General features: G+C 43.1%; 1 protein-coding gene across 1 annotated transcript; it reads right to left on the minus strand.

The window, feature by feature from the left end:
• Positions 1-11,928: 11,928 nt before the first annotated feature.
• On the minus strand, positions 11,929-19,316 carry PIF1 (PIF1 5'-to-3' DNA helicase). Its single transcript, XM_054833090.1, has 12 exons — positions 18,840-19,316; positions 18,647-18,752; positions 18,444-18,569; positions 18,194-18,347; positions 17,531-17,645; positions 17,351-17,457; positions 16,794-16,933; positions 16,011-16,117; positions 15,116-15,203; positions 14,330-14,475; positions 13,278-13,469; positions 11,929-12,957 (listed from the first exon to the last, which is right to left on the minus strand). The coding sequence occupies exons 1-12, from the start codon at positions 19,314-19,316 to the stop codon at positions 12,901-12,903; spliced, it is 1,815 nt and encodes a 604-aa protein (XP_054689065.1). The 3' UTR covers positions 11,929-12,900.
• Between the last annotated feature and the right edge of the window lie 8 nt (positions 19,317-19,324).

Raw genomic sequence — 19,324 nt, forward strand, 5'->3', positions numbered from 1 at the left:
GATAGCTGCAGCCAGCACCCTCGGCTACCTCCAGTTGCCAGCCTAATTAGAGACAGAACTTCAGTGTCTTAAATGGCAAAGAAGAGATTTCTCAAAGCGAGCTGGTAACTTGCATATCTGGCTCAGGAAGCTTAGACCTAGACATAGTTTTCAGCTTATTTAACCTCACTGTGTGACCACAGAACTGCAGAGGTGGTCTTGACATGCTAGGCCTATCCGCTGTAGAATGTCGTTGGTCTTTGTTCATATAAGCAGTTACACATTTAAGCCAATATGATTTAGAAAGTGTCCTGGTCAGCCTTAGGTTATAGGTCATATGTGGTGGTGATCTCACTAACTAGACACATGTTAGGAAAATTATGTTAGGAAAAAAACAGGACAAAAATTTCAACCCCACTTGGTCTTCTGAATTCAAATTCAATCAGCCTGTACAAATATTAGTGGTGAGCAACTCATCACATCATGGAAACAGTTTAAAAGAAAATATTTTGCTGCTTTTGTGTAAAGCTGCTTTTTTTTTTTTACCCTTCAGGTCACTAACTTAGAGGGTGACAGGAAGGAAAGGATAAAACAAATAGGAACTCAAATCCTTTCCCTTTGCCTCTCACAAGGCAAAGCTTTTCCCGTACAATCATGAACTCCAATAGGAAATTAATTGTGACTCAGTGACCTAAGAAATTTCAAAGCTACTAAAGCAGCAAATCAGCACAAGAGAGCCAGAGCCAGTGCTAACAAAGAACACTCGCTGCCAGTTACACACTTGGAGGCTAATTTTCAGTAGTGCCGAGCACTCACAATGCCAGCTGAAGCCAGGTGGAATGGTAGGAGATCAGCACATCAGAAGATCAGGCTCTTTGATTTAAAGACTATCCTGAGGCACAGAAAGCCTGCCAGTGGGATGAAAGAATGGAAGACAATGACTGTCAGTAAAAGTCAAGCACGTTCTGGGAAAACACATTGATGCCAACAAAATAATCTCCTCTGTGTCCCACTTCTCAGAAAGGCATAAAACTCAGCACTCTAAGAATATAGGGGTGAGAAATATTTGTGGAGAGGGAAAAAGTGGTAAGTGGTGCAGTAGGCTGTCAGAGCTGGGTTTTTAGGGTGACTGCTGAACAGATCCTTGATGGGAGTACCTAAGGGAAAACTATTATTTTCTCCAACTGGTAGAACCCATCTCTGCAAATGAATGGTGTAGGAATCTTTCTGCTCCTGCAGAAGATAAAGCAGAAGCAGATACCCACATAAACAGCCCTGTAATATGGCTGCCCAGTTGTTCAGCAATTTCCAAATCTGCATAAATATAACAAATTATATTTTACTATGAAATATATTCTCTGTAATACATATAAATATGACAGCTTATTGCAGAGTCTTGATTCAAGAGTATTTCTACGCATTCACTTAGTAATTGCCTCAGCCACTGACAGCTACAGCTCTATTAAGATGATCCTAGTGATATTCATCATGCAGCATATACGGTATTAAAATACTACATGCTTACTAAATACCAAAATCATGTCACCCTCTACTCTCTCCCCTTACCAACCAAAAAGGAAATGTGAATAAAGCTTGGAATTTTTGGTAACCACGAAGAAGGAATTGAATACATGTATATCAAACACCAGCAAAAAATTACAAGTGCTTTCAGTTTGTAAATTAGCACATTCCCAGTTGTGTCAAACAGCAGACTCGGGACTGGATCAACAATCTCCACAAACATGTGAGAATGAAGCAGTGTATTTCAGATTATTTTGTCAGACTGGAGAGATTCAGTGCTTAGCCTCTTTTTTTAACCTTTCCTTTACCCCTCCTCATCCTCAAAACAATATAACAGCAGGCATTGCCCTCAGCTGTATCCTGCTGCTGTTCCTCTATTGTAATCTTTTTTTTTTTCTGCTTCTGGAAATGCAGAGATAGTCTGAGGGAACTGGACCATAACCAGTATGCAGCAGTAACAAAGTGCCCTGTTCTATCAGATGCGGAACTTAAAATTGGGAGAGAAAACTGGTTTGTAGCTCTTCTGATTTTAAGATAAGAGTGTCTCCACCTTTCCTATCACCTAATGGTGAAAAGGTGGAATGTACACATCTGGAAAGTGGGATGCGCCCAGAACCTGTGGGAATCACTGGACATCCATGTGAAACTTTTTTTTTTCTCTCGCAGTATGACCCACACTGTAGACCTTTCAAACAGTAAACTGCCAATGCCTCCTTGATTGTAGCTGCCTTCTGAATGCAAGCAGTGTATTGTAGAGGGAGAAAAAGCACACGTTAATAGAGCCTGAAACCCCTTTAGATAAGTAGAGGCTTTCATTTGGCTAGAGAAATAGATGGAGGCAATGTATTTAACCTGGGAGAACAACTCCAAGATAAGCTTCCCCTTGGAGACTGGACACAGAGAAAAACAAGGAGATTCCAAAAGGTAAATAGGATATTCAGAAGAAGAGGCTCAGAGGAAAGCAAGTGGAAAGGACATGCCATTTTCAAATTCTTCAGGAAAGATAATCTTTAATGGCTCCCTGTTCACCAAATCCCTAAATTGTGATAAGTTGCTAGTGTGTAAAGCCCCAATTAAATAGTTTATCTCATCATGCCAATGTCTAGTCAAGTCTCTCATACTGCAGTAGAACATTTTGGAAGAACAACAATTTTGGTTCCTTGTAGAGAGGGGATGTATATAAATGTATATAATTGCTTTGCTGTGTTGTGCATTAATGCCGGGTATCAGTTATTACGAGAACTGAGCAGTTTGTGAATATGTTATTTTAAGCTACCCCTGCAGCAGCATGTCGATGCCTTGAGTTTTGCCTATATTTATGCAATTAAGCTGCATTTAAGTTTCCACTGCCAGGGGTGATTTCTGCAGTAATGTGTTGTGAGCTGCTCTCCAGGACAGGCTTTCAATAATACAGATCCCAATAAAGCTTTAGTGTAAACACACTGCTGAACCTTGAGGATGAAATGCACAAGATTTGAGTACTGAAAATAAAGCCAGGGTGGATATCTATGTCTTTCCCTCTTTTCTGCGGCTGGCTGAGCAAGCTTTCCTGAACAGGAGGTGATCTTGTTATGAATTTAATCAACATCGTATTTAGTGGACCTTAAGTTCCACATGTCTTTCTGTATTTTCACTGGCTTTTACTGTTTTCAAACAGCTGTTAGTGACAATTGCAAGATTAAACTATATTCTGAAAGTCTAATTCTTATATAAAGCTTCTCACATGCTTTGACATAAATTTGGATGAAATGGACTATAGGTCCTACATGTCCTGAATGTTCCTTGTAAGATATTGAAGGAAAAGTAATCATTAGAAAACAAACAGAAGTAAAGATAACTAGAATGAGCAGCTTTAGGATAAAAGAGAACTACAATAATTAGACCTGTTATAGCTGTGTTGATGTATGTGTTTCAAGGATGCCATAATCTCATCTTTCAGGGAAGGAGGTTATGGCTTGAAAAAAAAAAAAATTCAACAAGAAATCTACCTCTCTTCCCTGAACAAGTATCCCTTCTCTGAGTGACTTAGATGGGCATATTCATAGAAAGGTAGTCCTTCATTCTCTGAATAACCAGATTATAAAACAGCAGGCATTGCTAAGGGCAAGAAATCAAACTTGATGGTCTGATGCAATATGGCAATTCCTACAGCACTACTAGTAGTTCATTTCCATACAAAGTCCTTCAAACAGCTAGATAAGAATTCCACTCTCCCTCAGATATCTCTGTCAACAGAATTTGCATTGCATGCAATATTTATTACATCCTTCAGGCATTTCAGTGACTTGTCTCACACTGGCATCTGTACAGGTCCAGGTGCATGTCATATTCCCTGAGAGGTTATGAAGGAAGCCCTTGGCAAAGGAGCTCCAAGAAGCAGTCAAGGGACTAAAGTATCAATATGATTAGCTGGAATTGCACTGAGACTGTGAGATATTACAAGTTAGCTCTGAAAATACTTGTTCAAGGCAAAAATTAAGACACAGCAGACATTCCATATTAAGGAACAGTCTGGCACGCTGGTAGCTAATTGATTGTTAATGTATTTGTAGAATGGAGCATAAGGAAGCAATTAAGCCTTCCTACTGCTTATAAACTGTAGAACTAATTTTTGAAAATCTTATTTGATAGAAAATAACAGCAGTTTCCAGCCTGCTATCAAGGCTTATGCAGCTAAAGTAGGCAATGCAGTTTTCTTCTGACAGAATGTCACTTACATAGCATTTAAGATCAAAATGTGCACTCTCCTCCTGCTTTTATCATCAATTATCCTCTCTTTAATGAAACCGCATGTTTTAGAGACAGAAAACAATCCTACTCTTTTAAAAAAGTGAACAGAACTGCAGCTGTTTACTTTAGTGTATTCAATAACATCAGATCAACTTTTCTTCCCTCCAAAAGAAGAGCTGGGTTTTAAAGTCTATTCCCCAAGCAGCATTTTCTATCAAAATAGTTATTATGTAGCTTTTTTTTCCCCCTCAGTTGTTGGAAAATATGCAAAACAAATATTGGAAAAAAATTTAGGGCTTTTTTCATTATTGAGACCATACTGATTTGGAGTTTTAGCACAACTAAACTCTTTGAAATATGGAGATGTCTCTGATTGGAATTCCAAAATAAACAAGGAAGCCCCAGCCAAATCCCAGAGAAAGGAAAAAAAAAAAAAAATCAAACATATAAGGCAGTTATCTCCCCTGTCAGCATGCTAAGCAAAGAATTCACCCTTGATTTCCAGCAAATATTGCAGCAAGAGCAAGGTGAGGTCTTTATCAACTGAGAGGTAAGACAAAATATACTCCATCAACTGTGCTCTGGAAATAAAATGTAAGGGCTCCATACTTGTAAAAGTAAACTAGATCCTTTTGAAGAAAAGGAAGCATTGCAGAATCTGAACTCATTTCCTTTGCAATATCCTTTCTACCTTTTAGGCTCCATACTAATTGTTACCTTTTCCCTTTTGGTAAGTTTTATCAAGTTTTGTATCTTTTACCAGTTGTTTGGGCTGAAATCTATTAATACATAACCAGCCTGTGGACATATCATCATCATCATATCATGTATTCTATATACCTACACCTAGATGCTATCTCTTGTCACTTATTAAATGTCCTGGAAATACCACCACCACCCCTTTCAGAGTTCATTATAGCAAAACATACTTCATGAATGCTGAAGCACATTGCTAGGTTTTCTTCTGTTGCAAAAAGTTGTCTACACTGTAGTCTGGACAACATGTGCAGTGCATCCGCCCCAGTGATGACTTTTCTGGGGAGTACCTTATTACCTCATTGGACTGGTATGCATCTAACAAGGGTTATAGTCATTTGGCTGCCTTCAGCACTAGCTTCACCATAATGCTTCCTCATGGCTTCCGAACAGAATGGCTTCACATTCATCTGGTGCCTCAAGGTAAGCTGACAAACTCATTCTGCGGCAGAGAACACAGCCAGCAGCTCCTTTTTAATTTGAGCTTATCTCCCTTCTGTGCCCGTCAAAACATTGCAGGCTCTACTGAACTGGCTTTCCTCAGTGCTGCTCCTAGCCCTCCTTCCTAGGCATCATGACCTCTATGGTTACACTTCTAGCCATTTCACAGTAAGACTGAAGGTGATAAAGGATGGTACTGGTCTTGTGACTTCCCCTGCTCTTTCAGATACTTTTCAACCATACTGATCTCTTAACTATCACAAAGGCTCTTAGGTATATCGAATCTGGAAACATACTTCGTAATTCTTTTAAATCTATTTCCTCTGCATGCCTTGAGCTAGACATATTCCAAATGATTCAGTTTCTCTGGTTCCAGAGTCCTTCAGATGTCACATGCTCTTCAGTTTTTGACATAGCTGTCACCTTCACTTGATACCCTGCTCCCAGCACCCTACATGGAGTTGTTACAACTTGGTACAGTGCTGAATTCTTTCTTCATTGAGGCCTCCTTCTGCTACAGGAAAAGCAATATCAAAGGTAGTCTTCATGCTTGAGGTTCCCTCTAACCCTAGTTTCCATTGACAGTGAAATGCCTCTTGAGTCACACTGATAGCCAGAAATGCTTCTGTTTGGATTTTTGTTCAGTTGAGGTTTTTGTTTGCCTTTTTTTATTTTTTTAAAGAACATCTCCTGAAACCCATAGCAAAGGTTGTCAAGGGGCTGAAACTCCTTTTTCATATTAGTGTCCTGATCCCAAAATTCAGCGCTGTAAGATGATCAATACCTTACGGAAGTATTGAATGAGTATTACACTTATGACTTTCTTACGTGATGTTTCTGATGTGTTATATTTTATGGAGGTCCTTGATGACACTCTCAGGACAAATTTCAAAGTCTGATTATGATTTCTTTTGACTATATCTAGTAAAATACATAGGTAATCAGAAATAATATTTTTGACCTTGTACTTCTTTGAGATCTAAGAGCACACAAGACTATGCAGCAATCTGTCAAAAGTAATATTCTATCTCTAACATGAACTTGAAATTGTTTGTACACTGAGTAATTTTCATCCTTTATTTTTAAAACAAAAGGAAGACGTAGAATATTTGTCCAAAAGTTTAGCTGACAGCAATAATTATGGCTAATGAAGACAAAGGGACAACATTTTATGAAAGTTTGTCATTTTGACCTGACTGAATCATTTGATGTTTTCTGTTTTCAGCATGGATTTTATGTTAAAATAGCCATAGCTTGTTACTATCACAAGTTAAATGGTTAAGGTTATTGTAAGGTCTCTTTCATCTGGAGAGAAGACATGTAAAAACCAAACTATTTCAAAATTTCCTTTATTATTAAACTCATTCTGATAACATCCCTCTGCCTAATATATTATGCATTGAAATTCTGGCAATTAAATACTAGATCATTGTTCAAGATTCAAGATCTGTTTTTAAAGTTTACTTTGTATTGCAAAGTGTCAGTTGAAAGTACTTGGTGTTATTATGGTCAAATATTTTATTACAACATGTCCCACTAATTCAACACAAACATGAAGGTAGCTTACCTGGAATGTTTTCACAGAACAGCTTAAAGACCAAGATGGTCATTACATATGACTTCCAAGATAAATTACAAATTTTAAACTCTATTTTTTAAAAACCAAGTCATTCTTATATTAATCCACATTCATATTTGATTTATTATATTCAATAAGGCTGTCCAAGTTTCAGCCAAAGATATTAAAAGATACGTGTCACCTCACTTTTGTGAATTATTAGCTACTGGAACAATCTTAAGAAGCTTTACTTATGTTTTTACTTTAATGTCTACCATCATCTGAAAATACATATCTTCTCAAAGATTATATTTGATGATAGAGAATCACAGATCTTTCAATAAGCAAAGCAGGACGCAGAATCTTTGAAGACCTGGACTAACTCCCAACCCACAGCTGAATGTCTGGGCAAACCCCCCTATAATTCTCAGGGTGTTAATAATAATTTCAAAAAAATTAATATTATGTACCTACAGAAAACTGATACAGCCTAGTGACTTAAGAGTAGATGAGAGGTGTGATTCATATACATATTCACCTACCTGTTGATAAAATCCCCATATATTGTAAGAAATAAGAGAAAAATTCCTAAAATGCCAAATTTCATATGATTAAAAAAAATAATAAAAACATAATCAAATTTCTGTCAGAGGCATCTTTATCATAGCTCTACCTTCTTGCAAAAAGATTGTAATAAACAAGTTTAGTAAAAACATGTTACGGTTACATTTGGAACATTACAGGCTTAATTCTGTTACCCGCAAGGAGGCACATGGTACCACTTAAGATGCTCTTGGTGCCTACCTAGCCTCCAGCTGCCATCCCAGAAGGCCTTTCGTAGGTTCTGTGTCACATCTGACAGCCTCCTGTATCAACAACATAACAGATTTTAAAAAAAGACAGTACAGTATTCAATAAGTGAAGTTTACTCTTAGTTATCAACTTATTTTGCGTATATAACCAGATTTCATAAACTATATACTCATCAGTAGCTTAGCTAAATATTCCATCCAACATCCTTATAATCTGTCATAGAAACAAGCATAAAATTATCATACAGGAAATAGTGAGATAGAGATTTTACACATTTAAACACGATCTCCAGTAATTCAAGTCTTTTCTCATGCTAATAATAGAACTTCTTAGATTTAGCAGCAGAAGACAATTGCATGTCACAGAATGGCATAATATAAAATGAGAAACTTTTAATATCTATGAGAAAAAATGACATTATTAGCATTCATAGCATAGCCTATAACATACTGTATTTCCATTACTTAAGACTAGCATTTGTTTGATCTATTCAGAGTAATTCTGGATAGGAAGATCTAATTCATGGGCATAATCTTATTACAGCATCTGAGATCAACAGGACTATTGCTGCCTTTGGTGCGCACCACAGGACTTCTGGGTACAGACTGTAAGGACACATTCTTGTTTAATTGTTATGAAAATGTCACATAAAGAATGAGAAGGGAGTTAAATCACTGTACAAAGATTTAAACTGGAAGCTAGTAAGGTTTTAGTAACACTCTGCATGTGAATTATGCTTCCAATAACACATAAATGTATTATGAAGCTTTAGCTGGTATAAAGCAGTTTCTTACATCTTAATGTATTTGAAAAGAGAACGGCTGTACTTTGTGGTAACAGAAATACCAATTATGAATCAAACTCATAGTTTAATTCACTTAATTATAGCTGCAGTTAAGGTAAAAGCCATGTTTAAATACTTTTTCTTCAGTTTGTGAAAGTGGAAAGACAATACTCAGTTCCTCATATTTATTGGAGTACAGTAATGAAACCGAGCCATTCGCTGCAGTACCATGCACCCTCTTGGCATGCCTCTTGTTTTAGCTGGACTCCAGCCATTCTGCAGGCCACCTCCTCCTTCTGCCTCCTGCCATCCACCACGCGGAAATGGCGGTTCCTCCCTCACTGGCCATTTCCCTTTTTACCTACCACAGTGCCTCCAGCTTTACCTCTGTATCCCAAGATACGCAACCATGCAAATGTTACAAGCATCTCCAGGAAAGGGTAGAGGCACAGGTTTGAAGGAAGGTAACACATTTGATACCTGGTGTATCGGGTGCCTGTGCCCAGGTGTTGGCGGGAATCTCTGTGAGGTGAGGTCAAGGCTGCCCCCTGCCTGACAGAACTGGTCCCAACCGGCTCCAGCCAGTTCCACAGCAGCCCCACCACAGAGCACAGCAGAGACCACCACCAACGCTGGTGGCACCTCTGTGGTAACACATTTAAGAAGGGGAGAACACTACATGGATGTGAGGAGTGAGGTAAAGAGTGTGATAAATGAGCCCTGTGAGCACCCAGGTCACAGAGGGAGGACATCTGGGTGCCTGGGCAGAGACTCCCTGCAGCTCCTAGAGAGACCATGGTGGAGCAGATTTTTTCCTGAAGAACTGCAGCCTGTGAAGACGACCCACACTGGGGCAGTGCTCTAGGTTGTGTAAGCCGAGAATAGCATGTGTACTTGCTCTGTCACAAGCCAGGTAAATTGTCCTTGAAAAAATCCAACCTGCTAAGACCACCTTGCCTCAGCAGGTGCAAGCAACAGCATCACTGGACATTTTGAAAATGCCTTGTGGTGCCCTTGTAAAAAGAATCTTCTTTTTATTTACTAATGAAGAGAGGATGAGCAGTTCTGTTCTTCCATTAAAAAAAAAATCCATGTTGGTGTACTGGGTGCTAGCTACAGACTAATTAATAAACCTCTGCAAGAAAAGTTAACATTTTAAGGAGTATTTGGAAGAAGGGATTTCTACTGTATTACAAGATGTTTACCTCATATATCTGGAAGCATTATTCTGTTAAAAAAAAAAAAAAAGCAGCCTTGTCACAATCTTGACTGCAGGGGAGCCATGACAGAGTCTGACAGCTCAGATCTGTCCTGACTGCTCCTTTTAGGATTTAAAGGTCAGCCTTCAGCCTCAGCCCGCATCCCTACATCTGCTTTAGCTGGAAGTGAGCGAGAACATCCAAAATTTACACAAACCCACCCCTTTTGACCTCAGGACAGCTGCCAGCCCTTCAAAAGCCACTGCTATCCTGTTCCCGCTGTTCCACCTCCAAGAAGGCAACCACAAAATTTCATGTACATTTAATACTAACATGAAATATTTATTACCCTTTCCAGCTTTAAGTTCTGTTTAGTGTTTTACCTCAAACTGCACCAAAAAACCCCGTACGACTGGAAGATTTCAGTCCCTAAATCCATGAAAGCTGCAGCTAAATGAGTTGCTTCACAAGATCACAAAAGTTTATTTGCATTGTACATAATCAACCCTCTTATGCTCTAAATTATCATGTCATTATAGTGCTACAGGAACTTTTAAAGATATATTAAAGGATTTGAACCTGCATTATCTCATTACTCTTACACAGGCTGTCAATAAATCAGTGTATTGCATATGACTGGAAGTGCCTGGCATATTCTTCCTAACTGTCTACCCCAACAGTAGAACTCACTGTAACATCCCTGAGCATTTCAGATCCCACACCTCAGCCTCCAATGCAACACAAAGCCCTCCTGCTGCGGCATCCCATCTCTGAAAACCCACAAGAGTGCAAACTGGCCCCAGCCCACTGGCCAACCATATGGGCTTTTAGGTTACCCACCGTGCTTCCCTGCCTGCACAGGCAGCCTTGCCCCGACAATTAGGGCACCCACAGCTTCTGGCCACCTGCACAAAGGGCATGAGGGAAAGATAGATACAATGTGAACAGAAGGTCTGTAGAACAAGTAAATGAAAGCAAAAACTCAACCCACAACAAAAAGTGGAGGATGCGTGTTGAGGCACATCTGGAACAATGCGGGAAGCACAAGTGGCACAGCCTAGAGGCTCAGCGAGGGCACCTGCTGTAGAACAGTAGTGTGAGGAAAGGACAACAGTGCTGCAAGATGGGGACGCACAGCAGGGTAAGGCTGATGTGCAGCCAAGCAAAGAGGTGTCCAAGGAAAGGCTGGGGCCAGCCTGCCACACCTGCTCTCCATGTGTGCCACAGGAGGAAAGGGCTGAACTTGAGCACCCCCATGCTCAGTCACCCCAACTGGGTACTGCCACCCAGTTGGCTGGAGGACGCAGCCTGTGGGCTGGGTAGGAACACCTGCAGCAGCCTCCCTGTGGGTGCAGGGCTGCAGTGGAGTCAGGCCCTCACCCAGGTCTGGTGGGAGCTTTGGGAGCTGCAGGCCAAGGAATCACACCTCAATACTCATCTGCCCCAGCAGGGATGGTTTAGCATGCCAGTACCCTCCTTCCTAGGGGTGTGGGCACAGGAAGATCATTTTTTCCAGTTCCTCCAAGGTGGACAAACAGCTTAAGTCCAGCTCAAAATGATTGGAAGGTGTTGTTTAAAAAAAAAATATTAAATTCACACATACGGAGAGTCTGAAAGACATGGGGTAGTACCAGGAACAGCTGCAGTGGAAGGGGCAGGGTCTCACCTTCCATGGACTCCAGCCCCAGGTTCAGGTACTTCCATCTACTGCCCACCAGACTTCTTTGAAGAAGCGATGTGCCGATACATTAATAACCCATTCTTAGAGTAAAGACCTTTGAATAATTCTCACTCTTCTGTTTTCTACTACTGCTTCCTCCAAAACTCTACCCCTCAAGCCCAGAAAAAAAAAAAAAAAAAAACATTTAAGAAACATTTTGAAATCCTACCAAAATCTGTTTTCTGTTATGTTAACCACTGGCTAGTCAACATCCTCCGCTGGCTTTAAGAAGAGCAGCTGCCAAGAACTGGCCTTCAACTCACTCAGACTGCAGAGGCTTTGTTACTGAGACACTCCCCTGCAAGAGACAAGTTCCAGCTGGATATTGATATTTCACATTATTCCTGCATATGAAATGTTTTAAAATGTACAAGTTACTTAAACTTTAAGCAATGTGCTAAAATACAAAGACCAAAAGTTTCTCCTTTATTAAGACTTCAAAAAGACAGTATATTAGTTCTGCTCATCTCTGCTTTTGCTGAAACAGGTGAAGTTACAGGTCACTTCACATGTCCTTGGCCATTATTCCCTATTGCACATTCAACTTCCACCTTTTAGTCAGACACATTGTTTCCAGCAGAAACTCTCTCCCACTTGAGCAAGCCTCATGTGTTTAAAATAAGAGGAGCTCCCACCAGCATCCATCTTGCTAATGGGGTAACAGATCTTCATGATTCTTGTAGTTCCATAATTATGGGTATAAGATGTAGGACTTCTTCCTATTTTAAGAAGTACCAGCTCACCTCAGAAGGTTAAAAAAATAAAAATCACATCTTATTGTATGCAACAGACTAATAAAAAGGCTATGCATCAGCATAACAGGCAATGTATAACTCTTACAGTTCTGCTTGTGGAGGAAGTTATGCAAAGCCTCCTGGTGTTAAGCATGGGAAAGGCAAGAACACCCCAGCATGCTATAAAGTGATAGCCCAGCTCCTCACTTGCAGGAGAATCAAGCAGGTATTCCAGCTACTTAGCACTGCTTTCTTTGTGTCAGCAGCTCTTCTGAACAGGTCCGATCCATCCAGGCAAAGAGGACACACACCTTCCATCTTTCAACCATGGTATACTTGAAGAAAGGCACACAAGCGTCAGTCTACATATGTGGAGAATGAAATGCAACCAGGCAGACAGGATAGATGTCCCTCAGGCACGTGCTTGTTCAGTCATTTTGTTTGCTAGAGTTGCATCTGTGACAGAAGGACTCAAGGCTGTGGGCCCAGAAGGGGGCTACAGAAGCCTTCCAGATTTCAGAGGCACAAGACAGGATACTGCTACTCATCTAGAGTAGCAAATATCTACAAAAATTCCTTTGACTTTATGTTATCAAATATACTCAAAAGCAAGATTGCTGCAACTCAGTCTGCTCTTCTGACCTCTCTGACGCATCAGCACATTCTCAGCTGCATTTCCAGTTCTCCTTCTCATCAGCACCTGAATGGGTGTGTAGTGAATCCTGGGGGGGGGGGGGGGGGGAGGCGAGAAAAAAAAGAAATAGAAGAGATTTCTTGTGTCCCTACTTCCCCTTCAGTCCTTACTGCAAGAAGGGGATCAAAGAATCCCAACCCATGCTTTCACCCACAGGACCCACACCACAGTAGAACTTTGCCACCAAGAGCTGCCCCACCACATTTCTTCTCTGCAGTTTCATCTCTCCTGCCAGTACAAGTGTTAATTTGAATGATCTGGCTTCGGAAGAAAAGTAGTATCTCAGTGCAAACATCTTCCACCCTGGTTGCACAAGGCAGGCTTTGCTAGCATGGGATTTTTCATTACCTGGGTTAGAAGCTGATGACGTCTCAGCTGTCTGTAGAACTGCAGCACAGAAGGATCAGCTCTCACTACTTTCGGATCAAAATCCAAAACGCGGAGACCTGCAAGGCTACGGGCTCGGGAGAGGGCTACATAAGCCTGCCCACTTTCAAAGACACGAGACAGGGAGATTTCCACACAATCTAAAGACATGCCCTATCAAAGAGAGGGAGAAGTTTGTTACAAACAAACAGGAACACTGTGCTGTATCAACACTAACCTGTCCTGTGAGTCTATCAAAGGTACCATCCTTGGTGTACAGGCTTGATAAAAAAAGGAAGTTTCCTGTTTGACTATGTAACTGATTAAAAAAATGGGAATTGGTAGAAAGAAAAGGACAGTTTTCCACTGTCAGGAAATTGCTAGCAGACAGTAGAGTCCACTAACTCCAGTGAGCCTCTTGTGTGAAACTCCCCAAATCCCATATAATCAACACAGCAGGGAAAGAAATCCTGTTGTTTTCACTCCTAGTAATTAACTTGAGCAGCCATCAGTCTCAAGCAGTCCTCAGGCAGACCATCTGGGTTAGGCCTGGCCAGCCCTGTCTGCACCAAGAGACGTCCCAGGAGGCAGCAGAATTTACAGTATGGCATGGGAACAAACTCACAGGTCTAACACCAAGACAAGTATTTATCTATGTGTATGAAGTCTTCTGGAACGGTAGGAACTCAACACATCATGAAAGGGGGAAACCAGCCCAAAGAGTACAGCTGTGATTCCTACACTGCAAGCCTCAGGGTCACTAATGCTGATGACTATCAGGGAAACACTACCTTGATCAGTCCACAGTGGTAATTAATGCTGCTTTATAGTCTAAGAACAACTATGCAGATGGCAGCGCCCCTACAGAAACTCTAGCAGTATTGCTAGCCCATCAACCCTATAGATGAGTACCACAAGCAGAAGAGGTACTGCCTTCTCTGCAGCTAGCCACACATATTCCAGAGGTCCCCCATCCAGGAAATAAGGCTTATAATGGTGTAAAAGTCTACAGATAGCTGTATAAGAACACCCACCTGACTCTTGTGAATGGAAATGGCCCATGCCAATTTTAAAGGCAACTGTTGACGACTCAGATGAACTCCTGATGGTCCTTTGAATATCCATTTCTCCATTTTGATGACCTGTGTGACCCCACAGAGAAACCTAACCTTAGGCAGCCCTGTAAGAGTGGGAACAGCAGAGAAACAGAGATGTATTCCTGGCACTCAACAGCCAGGAAGGCAGCAGCCTGAGAACACTTTTTTTTTACTCCCCACTTTTTCCTCATGTCAGTCTTTCATTAATTTTAGGGCTGCATTAAAAAGAGAAAATACTACATAAAACCCCCCAAATTACCAAACAAAACACAAAACCCTAAACCCACAGTCAGTAAATAGGATGTCCTGAAGTGATGTTTGGGATCTGCTTAAATTACCTGACTTTAATTCTCCTGCTTATCAGTTGAGATGCAGAGAAAAATACACATTACAGGTAACAGAACTTTATTCTCTGAGAAAGACAAAAAACCCACCAAGACTTGCTTCAACACAACAGACAGGAAATGCAAATGAGCATACACATCTAGACAATAAAAAAAAGCAAACATGAGAGGCCCTACAGATAGCAACAGCTGATGCAGTGCATGACATCACAGCTCATGAGAGCCCCAAGCCTCCCTCTGTAGAGAAAACCTCCTCCCTGCTTTCCCTCAAATTATTCTTACCAAGCAGCAAACAAAATTAACAAGCCCTCAGCTGTCATTGATAAATTGTTTTCGTTCTTTCCACTTCCTTCAACAAAAGATCAAAAAGCTTACTTACCCTTCTGTTCACTTTCAAATCCTACAACAACTCCTCGTGCCCCATTCACCAGCCCTTGAGACACATCCAGATTCTTAGCTAGCATCACCTACAGAGAAAGGGAAAAATCCCTTAGTGCACAGGCTTTACAGCCTGTTCAGCTACCTGCAGGTAAGCTTCAAGCCTGGAAGCATAAGCACAGCAGGCTGATATGGCCACATTATCCTACTGCAGGATAGAGCATCATCTCCAATTTGATTGAAATTGTTTCACAGCCTTTCCTTCCCAGGATTCCCAACTACATCATTCTGCAGCACTGAACACTTCACTTGAGCTGCTTTTGCCCACAGCTGTGAGTTCGGATCCACGGAACAGATTCCCCTTCCCCAAACACCAACCAGCCTAGACATATATAGATTCTGGAAACACCTAAGGAACAACTTCCCAAGGCAAACAGTGCTGCTGCTAAGCACAATCCTGCATTCTTTACACTCTGACAGCCCTAGCTCACAGCAAGGTGCCTAGTCCTGCAAATGTGGCAAGCTGTGCCCTACCTTTACGGGTCAGGAGGGCTGCTGTACCTGGAGCTGAGACTGTAGGCAAGGATTGCCTGTGCTCTCTGCTACCTGGAAGCTTCTAAACCTGATTGGAAATGCGTGTCAAAGTCATAGCAGTCACCACCATCCACAAGACATGGTCCTGCACTCAAATGAAACTAATTCTCTGTCTGGATAAGATTCCAAGCAGAAAGGATACAAATAGTGGGATAGAGTCTTCTGTTGGCCTGGCATAGCTATTCTACACATAATCTGCATTCTACACATTAATTTACTCCATACATTTATCTGCTATTCCTTTATTTTTCTTAAGCAGTTTGATCCACTGGTCTTTCAGAAATGTGTATACACACACTCACCTGAGCTCCAAGCTTTAGCTCAACTCTACCACCCACAGGACACTGAGCATCAATTAACTTCACTAGCATTGGGTCACTGTCCAAAGCCTCAAAGGTGTGCACTTTTCCTATTAAGGAAAAAAAGACATAACATATTGCAACCATTGAACATATTCTACGTAGCATTGCAGGAGGCTCAGCCTTTATTTCCAACAGCAATTCCTGTTTCAATATCCATTCTGCTCTGCTGGCAGAAGATCTTCACACAAACCTTGTTGCACCTATTAGCAGAAAGCTCAATATTGCCTCTCTTCCCAATATAACTCCTAGAGCACAAGAAGGCTCAGGAATCAAAGGGCAGCAGTAAATAAGAACTGAGCAGTTATCATTTTGAGCATATGACCAGTTTCACTTGCTGCCAACACCAGATCTCCAAAGAGGACTAAGGAAGAGTCCTAGGGCCAGACAGGGAGGCAGAAATTAAATAGCTCTTAATCATGGCTGGATAGAGCATGGCCCTTCTGAGATACTATAGAAATAAAAAGTGGTGGTATGGAAGCAATAATGACCTACCTCGCAGCAAGCAATAAGCTTGCTGTCTATTATACACCAAGAAGTAACAGTGTGGATTTTTAAGCAAAAAGCTGTGAAGTTTTTCCATAGGCAGCTCAACTCCAACACACACAGCTTGGACTGGTGCTGCTGTGCATGACAGAACACCAGTTCCTCCTGATACCGCAGTATCCCCATCGCATCCACTCAGAACTCAACCCTGAAGCCAGAAGCTTTCTCCAAGGTGTTCACCTGATAGCTGTTGCAAGCGTCTCTCATTAGTTACTTCTACATCATCTTTATGGGTGCAAAGCCGCGTAGCCAGGATCCCATCATGCTCAGACCTGTTAGAAGCAGTCTGCATCAGCAGTCTGGTAACCTCCTCTGTGCACCTGGTAAGCAGATAAAGGGGATTATTATTTAAAGTGATCAGGAACAGGTCTTGAGCAGCAGTAACCTCTACACAGCTGGATCAGGCTGTGCAAGCCCCAGGCCTCTAGAGAGGGACAGAGAAAGATAACTGCACAAAGTTGGAGAGCAGTGCAAGTGTCTGCCCCAGCCCTGCCCTGGCCATTGCCAGCTCAGGATCCATTGCATTCCCTAGCAGAAATTGCAAAGAGGGACCCTAGAAAGGGTCCTTCCTTACCAGAGCAGCATACATGAAACCTGCTTACATTAACTAAGGCATTTATAGCTATTGCCCCCAGCTACACATTACTGATAGAGCACAGGGAAGAACTGACAAACTGCTCTTTCCTCTGCTCTATCAGTAGGGAGCAGGGATTACAAAAAGCAGAGTTTCTCCTCACCTGCCTAAACGGACTGCACTCAGGAGTGAGACAAAGGTCTTGTCAGTCTGTCTTCGCACTTCAGTAAGCTCCATGTTTATGTGGATGCATTTCCTCCAGCTTTTTGCCTAGAAAATCATTCTCTTGTTAAAAAAGAGGCAGACTTGAAGTACAAGAATGAGTTTAGGGGCAGTTTTGTACCTGGAAGCAGAACTTGGTTTCTTCATTAGCGTTGCAGACTGGGGGTAGTTGCAAGAAGTCCCCACAGATGACTAGCTGAATTCCTCCAAAAGGCTCATCCCGTTTTCTGACTGCCCTGAAGAGGAAAGAGAAGCAGCAAAGCTTTGAATGCCCTCCAGGACCTGGTCATAGTCAGGTCTCAGAAGTTACTTCTTAGTCTGTCAGTATATTCAAACATACGCTGCCTGCAGTAAAAGGTGATTATCTTAAGCTGTGTCAGAAGAACTCGAACAATTAAACAATACTATTTCCAGACATTCATTTTCCTTTGCCTACCCACCCCAGATGTCTTTACTAGTCTTTGTTCCTTGGTGGCTGTTATACTACAGCTACGTCTCTTTGCAGGAGAGAACTGCTGGGCGCAGCATGTATTCTGGGCTCAGCTCTATGGACAACACTTGGCTCCAGAGATGGAAACAGCAACCAGAACAGCCACAGCTGGGGACATGTTCAAAACCCATCTCAAGATAAAGGCCAGCCCAAAAGCTGGCTATGATTTCATGCTTCCTTCCAGCCCTATGCTAATAGTTGTCTTGTATCCATTCACATAACCAGAGGAAGGAAACACTCTGGAGATTTAGGGAAACTAGTTTCTGTTAGTTGTTTGACCTGACAATCACTCACCTCGCCACTGCCTCCAGCTTGTCAAAGAACTTGCCATCCACCATGGAGATCTCATCGATAATTAAGTGCTGGCAGGCCAGCCAGTGCTGGCGCACCCCAGGCCTCTCTGCCAGCTGAATACACTGTTCCAGTGGTGCCTTCCCAGAGCCGATCCCTGGCAGGGGAGAAGAAAGCAAAGCTTTGGGAAGCTCCTGACTCTTTGGGAAGGGAGTGAGAGCTCCCAGCCCCTCACTGTCGGGCAGACCGTTACCTGCAAAGGCATGGAGGGTGGTGCCACCGATGTGGCAAGCGGCCACTCCCGTGCTGGCTGTAGCGTAGGTGCTCTTTGGAGGGAGGGAGCCCACGATCTTCTTCAGCAGGAACGACTTTCCGGTCCCTTGGAGAAGGAAGAAGCAGCAGGTCAGCAGCGAGATCCAAGGATCTTACCCGGTGACAGCTGCCCCAGCCCTTCACCTGCACAGCCGGTGAAGAAGATGCTCTTCCCGCTCCGCACGGCGCTCAGCACCGCCTCCTGCTCCGCCGAGAGCCTCGCCGGGGGCCGCCTCTCCGCGTGGGGTACCTGCGGGACGAGCGGCGGCGCATTGCGAGGGCAGGGCCGGTAACTGGGGCCGATAACCGCGGCTGCCTCCCTCGCCTCAGGACTCACCTGGGCCGGGCGCTCCCCCCGCGCCTCGCCGCCGCGGAGGCGGCCGGGGACGCGCAGCAGGTCTCGCTCCTGCAGCGGGCTGATGACGGCGAAGGCCGGCGGCGGCCGGTCCAGCAGGCGGGGACCGCGCTGCGCGCCCCGCGGCCCGGCGGCGATCTTGAGCCGCAGGAGACGGAGGAAGCGGCGCAGCGCGTCCGGGGGGCAGTCGGAGAGCAGGACCTGGGCGCCGCCCGGCCCCACTCGCACCGCCGCCCGCCCGTCGCCCGCGAACCGCATGAAGAGTCGCACGACATCACCGGCCAGCACGAAGCTCATCGCCGCCGCCCCGCCGCTGCCGACCACCCGCAGCACCGGCTGCCGCAGCTCGTTACGGCCCAGCAGCACCAGCGCGCCCCGCATGACGCGGCGCCGCGGGCCCTGTCCCCCCGGCAGCGGCTGCTCCACGGCCACCGTGCAACGCAGCTCCGCATCCTCCATCCTGCCAC

The sequence above is a fragment of the Grus americana genome, chromosome 8, assembly GCF_028858705.1.
Source record: "Grus americana isolate bGruAme1 chromosome 8, bGruAme1.mat, whole genome shotgun sequence".
NCBI lineage: Eukaryota > Metazoa > Chordata > Aves > Gruiformes > Gruidae > Grus > Grus americana.

What these genes read in the sequence shown, in the direction of transcription:
- PIF1 (XM_054833090.1), bottom strand. Translation starts at nt 19,316, where the DNA reads ATGGAGGATGCGGAGCTGCGTTGCACGGTGGCCGTGGAGCAGCCGCTG. An exon ending in CTTCTTCACCGGCTGTGCAG is followed by an intron (nt 18,570 to 18,646) that starts GTGAAGGGCTGG and finishes TCCTTCTCCAAG; the next exon opens with GGACCGGAAAGTCGTTCCTG. An exon ending in TTTCCATTCACAAGAGTCAG is followed by an intron (nt 13,470 to 14,329) that starts GTGGGTGTTCTT and finishes TCTCTTTGATAG; the next exon opens with GGCATGTCTTTAGATTGTGT.